This window comes from Megalobrama amblycephala, linkage group LG2 (genome assembly GCF_018812025.1).
Source record: "Megalobrama amblycephala isolate DHTTF-2021 linkage group LG2, ASM1881202v1, whole genome shotgun sequence".
Taxonomy (NCBI): Eukaryota; Metazoa; Chordata; class Actinopteri; order Cypriniformes; family Xenocyprididae; genus Megalobrama; species Megalobrama amblycephala.
Window position 1 is genome coordinate 22,033,176 of NC_063045.1, and position 5,928 is coordinate 22,039,103.

At 38.2% G+C, this 5,928-nt stretch overlaps 2 protein-coding genes across 2 annotated transcripts; one reads left to right on the forward strand and one right to left on the reverse strand.

The window, feature by feature from the left end:
• Window positions 1-244: 244 nt before the first annotated feature.
• Window positions 245-2,486, forward strand: LOC125253136. Its single transcript, XM_048166938.1, has 2 exons — window positions 245-852; window positions 1,313-2,486. The coding sequence occupies exons 1-2, from the start codon at window positions 432-434 to the stop codon at window positions 2,311-2,313; spliced, it is 1,422 nt and encodes a 473-aa protein (XP_048022895.1). The 5' UTR covers window positions 245-431; the 3' UTR covers window positions 2,314-2,486.
• Window positions 2,487-2,992: 506 nt separating this feature from the next.
• On the reverse strand, window positions 2,993-4,744 carry LOC125253145. Its single transcript, XM_048166951.1, has 3 exons — window positions 4,615-4,744; window positions 4,445-4,541; window positions 2,993-3,918 (listed from the first exon to the last, which is right to left on the reverse strand). Exon 3 carries the CDS (start codon window positions 3,827-3,829, stop codon window positions 2,993-2,995), a length of 837 nt encoding a protein of 278 aa, XP_048022908.1. The 5' UTR covers window positions 3,830-3,918; window positions 4,445-4,541; window positions 4,615-4,744.
• Between the last annotated feature and the right edge of the window lie 1,184 nt (window positions 4,745-5,928).

The following is a 5,928-nucleotide window of genomic DNA, read 5'->3' on the forward strand; positions in this document are numbered from 1 at the left end:
CTCTGTTTTTCCTGAATTTAGTAGTAGGAAATTACTGGTCATCCAGTTTTTTATATCAGCTATACATTCTGTTAATTTAGCGAATTGGTGATTTTCGTCAGGGCGCGAAGAAATATAGAGCTGAGTATCATCAGCGTAACAATGAAAACTAATGCCATGCTTCCTAATGATATCTCCCAAGGGTAGCATGTACAGAGTAAAAAGCAACGGTCCTAGTACTGAGCCTTGCGGTACTCTCATCGTTTACTACTACAAACTGATAACGGTCAGATAAGTATGATTTGAACCATGCCAATGCAATTCCACTAATGCCAACATCATTTTCGAGTCTGTTTAGAAGAATATTGTGATCAATAGGCCAATTTCACACTTCCGCGTTAGTTGTTTCCGGTAATGGCCGCCGCAGTGTAACTTTATTTCCGGTAAAAACTATGGCGGAGTCCAGTAGCAGGTCGTTCTGTTGTGTGCCTCAGTGTAGCAATTCAAAACAAAAACAACCTTATTTAAGTTTTCACGACTTCCCATCAAATGCACTTCAAAGAAAAAAGTGGGTATGTGCAATCAGAAGAGATGAAGGGCCGACATTTGTAATTCGAAGAGCCAGCACGTTAGTCTGTAGTCAACATTTCACCGCTGCTGACGACATTCAGGGAAGTTGTCGTCTGAAGGTTGGTGTAGTTCCCAGTCTTTTTCAGTGGAACCATTTTTATGTACAACCTCAAAAGCAGTCTGCATACGAGAGATCTAGCGCTCGACAAGGAGTAGATGTGCGTGCCCCGAAGACTGTGGATGTCCCGACTAGTTTGGAAGTTAGCATCAAGGACCATGACTACGCGGCACACACCCCTCCCGGTAAGTATCTGAGTTTAAGTGTAGATGCAAAATATTCACACAATTGCGTAAATATTTGGGTACTTCAGGAGTCAGAACCTGCACCTGGAAAACATTGTATAATATTCAGTTATCATTATGAGCTTGAAAAATATTATGCGAATTTGTATGCTAATGAAGAATAAGACAATAAAATACTTATAATGCATTTAAAAAGTAACAATATCATATACTATTGTGTTTTTGCAAATGTACACATTATGTACACAAATGTACAAATATACTGTTGTTTTTTTAGAGCTGCTTTACAACAGATTTAAAGTGTTTGCATCTCTGAATTCACTGTTTATTTTTGTAATGGTGCTTTGAAAAAAAATCAGTATTGTATAAAGTGCTACATAATTAAGTTACTTGAGTAGTTTCATGTTTTTTTTCTCTTCATTTCTTTATTTAACCTTTACATTTGTGTGTTATTTTGTAGGTGCACTGGATGAAGCCTTGGAATACATAGCAGAGCTGGAAACCAGACTAAAGAGAATTTCACTGGAGACACCAACTACTTTTAGTAGGTTTTGTGTGTCTGATCACACAATCCGCTACTACACCAGGTTTCCCTCACAAGAAGTGTTTCAGATCTTCTGGGAGTCTGTTTGTCCATCTGCCACAAACCTTGTCTATTGGACAAAAGCACAGAGGATGGGTCAAGAAGCTTCCCCGACACCAAGTCCTGCAAGGAAAGTCCAGCTCATTGATGAGCTCTTCATGTACTGCTGCCGTGTATCTAATGGCCTTAGGGAGAGAGTAATTGCTGACATCTTCAGTGTAAGCATGGCCACAGTAAGCAGGACAATCATCACCTGGGCAAATTATCTGTACTTTGTTTTAGGCTCGGTACCCATTTGGATGTCAAGGGAACAAATCAGCTCTTCCATGCCTGAGAAATTCAGGTTATTCAGTCCAAATGTACGAGTAATCCTGGACTGTACAGAAATTCGCTGTGAGAGTCCCACATCTCTGACACTCCACTCAGAGATATTCTCCAACTACAAGAGCACCACAACATTCAAAGGACTGCTTGGAGTGGCTCCATGTGGTGCAGTGACCTTCATCTCTCGTCTGTACACAGGCTCAATCTCTGACAAAGAGATTACAAGGAAGTCTGGCATCTTGGACCTGCTTGAACCTGGAGATGAGGTAATGGCAGACAAAGGGTTCATAATCGAGGACATGCTTACCAGTGTTGGCGCTAGGCTGATTATTCCACCTTTCAAGCGTGACCGGCAATTCAGCAAGACAGACTGTGAAAAAACACAAACCATTGCACGACTCAGAATTCTGGTGGAAAGAGTGATCCGAAGGGTTAAAGAGAACCACATTTGGGATTCTGCTGTACCACTCAGCTTGTCAGGAACAATTGATCAGATCTGGCATAACTGTTGTTTTATGGTCAATTACCAGGGACCAATGTTTCTTGAGCAGTAAATGATTTCTGATTTGTTACATTGTTTAGTTTGTTGTTGCTGTTATTATTCGTTATTGCTATTTTACCTCACATCTACTTTTAAAGAATGATTTCTTAAGAAAATTAATAATTACAATATATCCTTTTCTTTTTCCCTTTTTCTCAGAGGCAGATTCGTTACTTTATAAAACAAAAATTTGCACATAGTTTACTGAAAATAATGAAGACAGATAAAAATGAAAAATGACAGTCTTTGTTTAATAATTATTCTTGGTCAAATAAACATGTCAAACTGCTGTCTTTTGTTGGTCCATTTGTCACTTCACACATTTCATTATTGGACTCAAATTTGTACAGTATTAAATTAATCTATGATACACATTTACAGCAAATTACTAAGTTCAGTGGGAGTTTGCAAAGTACAATAGCAGTTTACAAACATAGTTGTAAAACAATTTATAATTAGTAACTCTATACATATATACATACCGTAGTTAAAATGTTAAAGGAATAGTTCACCCAAAAATGAAAATTCTGTCATTAATTCCACATGTTGTATGTATGTGTGTGTGTGTTTTGTTTTCTTTTTCTGGATTTCATCAAAAATATCTTAATTTGTGTTCCAATGGTCTTACGGGTGTGGAACGATGACAGAATTTTCATTTTTGGGCAAACTATTCCTTTAAAATGTAGCAATGTTTAAACCCTGGAAAGATACATGTCCATATATACATAATAGTAATACATGTCCAACTTCTCCTTCATGGATGCTATAAAGATATTGTCTCGCCAGATCCTCTGGATAGTTATGTCTGATTGTGTGTCAGTCACAAAGTCACACCAGTGCAGACCGGTTACTGCAAGCTGGCCTTGAACCTGCCAATAATATTTGTGTGTTTCTTTGAGCTTGGCTTCACCCTTTTGTATTTTAATGAATGAAGCCTGACCTACACTTTCAGCAGAGGTGCTTTTTACTTCCACCAGACCAAATGGGAAGATTTCAGATGGGTCATATACTCTCCCATCTGGACTGGCTCCCAGATGTTGTGCATCTGGGTGAACAACAAAGCCGCAAGGTAAAATGGAAACGCTCTTCGTTTCAGAGTATTGTTTCAAAATATCTGGTTCAAGTTCAAGTCCAAGTTTCATAGCACTTGTCTGCCTTGTGCCTTTTAGTATGCGTGCTGCCAATGACTGACTAGCAGATTCTCCAACCACATGACAAATTTCCCTGAACCTGCTTGCGGTGACTCTTGGTTGACGTACTTGTGCCCAGGCAGCACATTTTGACTGTAGTCTAGTACCATGCTCAATCTGACTAGATAAGATATGGGACACTTGTATGGACTGCAAATGAAAGGACTGGCGGTGAGTGGGAACAAAATTAAGATTTGTACAAAGCTGACTACCAGGCACTGGCAGATTGGGGAAATCTACAGCAGGAAGATCAGCAGCCAGGAGTGGATAGTGGTAGGAAAGAGGACTGCCACGAGGTAAAGGACCAAACTGTGAGTGGACCAACTCCATTTTTGACATGCCGCCTAATATATGAGCCAACAAAGGTTTTGGGTGAATCTGGTTCAGTTTTGCTCCAGAAGCCAGGATGTGTGGATCTGGAAGTGGACCTGAAGAAATTAATGAGTATTAATCTTAACCTATAAAATATGCAACAACAAGAAATAACTGTAAATGTTTTCTGTGTCTGTCTGTGTGTATGTAACTGTACGTATGTGTTTGTTTGTGTGTGTGTCTGTCTTCTGTCTGTAATGTATGTATATATATTTATGTATGTGCGTGTCTGTCTTCTGTCTGTAATGTATACATCTATATTTATGTGTGTGTGTGTGTGTGTGTCCTGTCTGTAATGTATGTATATATATTTATGTATGTGCATGTCTGTCTTCTGTCTGTAATGTATACATCTATATTTATGTGTGTGTGTGTGTGTGTGTCTTCTGTCTGTAATGTATGTATCTATATTTATGTGTGTCTGTCTTCTGTCTGTAATGTATGTATCTATATTTATGTGTGTCTGTCTTCTATCTGTAATGTATGCATATATATATATTTATGTATGTGTGTGTGTGTCTTCTGTCTGTATATGAAGAATATAGATAAACATGTATGTATTCATAAAGAGTTGTGTATTACCTGTGTAAGCCCTGTACAGTGTTGATTTTACTCCTGTCTTCCCCAGAGAACTTGGTTTCTGGACTATAAGTTGACTTACTGCCTCTGGACTGATGCCCTTAGTATAAACAAAAATGAGTTAAGCAAGAATTTTTGCCAATGCAGAAAAGATTGGAAAATATTATACTTACCTGTGTTCTCGGTCGATGCCATCTCTGTGGTTCACTTGTGCAAGCCACTGTTGGTGGGACAGACTTTAGATGAAGCTGCACATAGTGGGCTGTTTGATACAACAGAGCTGACAGATGGTTACACAACCCTTTGCCCGCTGCATGCAACTACATGCATAAGCAGTGACACAAGGCTCCCCATGTGACTCCAAAGACATCTGTAAAAAAGGACACAAAATATTTACTTTAAAACTTGCTACAGATACGTAGTGCCGTCGTATTAACATAGCAATATACAAAAATAACAGTGGAAAACCTGCAATTAGTCTGCAACCGCAGAAACTATGTATATTACATTAGAACACAAGCATTTAACAAAAAATAAAACTGCAACAGCAGTTACGTTAAGAAAATTTGAACTTGCTATGAGAACAATGATAGCTAATCTGATGTCAGACGCCAACCGGCAGATTATGTATAACCTCCAGTGTGTGGGGTTCCTCGTTTTTCTTCATTGACCAGTAGCATCTAGCTCTGACTACCACCTTGCTGTCGACTACATTTGACACTGAGCATACATAAACAATGTAAAAAGGTCAACATATCTGTAACATATTTAGAAAAAAAACGTATATACTTTATTTTATTCCTCACTTGTAAACCGCTTTGGATAAAATAAATGTTATTTACATGTAAATAACTTACATGTAAATTAACAGTTACTAGCGGTCTATATGCTAGTGACCATAGCTAATTATAAACTTACCCTGATAGCCATGAATAAATTCTTCAACAAAGAATTTATAACCCTTCTTTAGTCTCGATTCCATCGTGGAAGAGTGTTCTGCAACAATTCGGCTTACATCCTCAAACCTGATTCGCGGCAGAGTGGAGAGAGATGTTGTGAAGAACCTTTCCATTTTCCCTACTAGACTGGAAGAAAATTTACACTGCGTCACGTGATTTCCGATTCTTGTGAAAAAGGCCTATAGTGTCAAATGCAGCACTAAGATCCAGTAACACTAATAGAGAGATACAACCACGATCTGATGATAAGAGCAAATCATTAGTAACTCTAATGAGAGCAGTCTCAGTACTATGGTATGGTCTAAATCCTGACTGGAAATCTTCACAGATACTATTTCTTTCTAAAAAGGAACATAGTTGTGATGAAACTGCCTTTTCTAGTATTTTTGACAGAAAAGTGAGATTTGAGATCGGCCTTTAATTGACTAATTCTCTAGGATCAAGCTGTGGTTTTTTAATAAGAGGTTTAATAACAGCCAGCTTAAAGGTTTTTGGTACGTATCCTAGTGATAAAGATGAATTAACAAT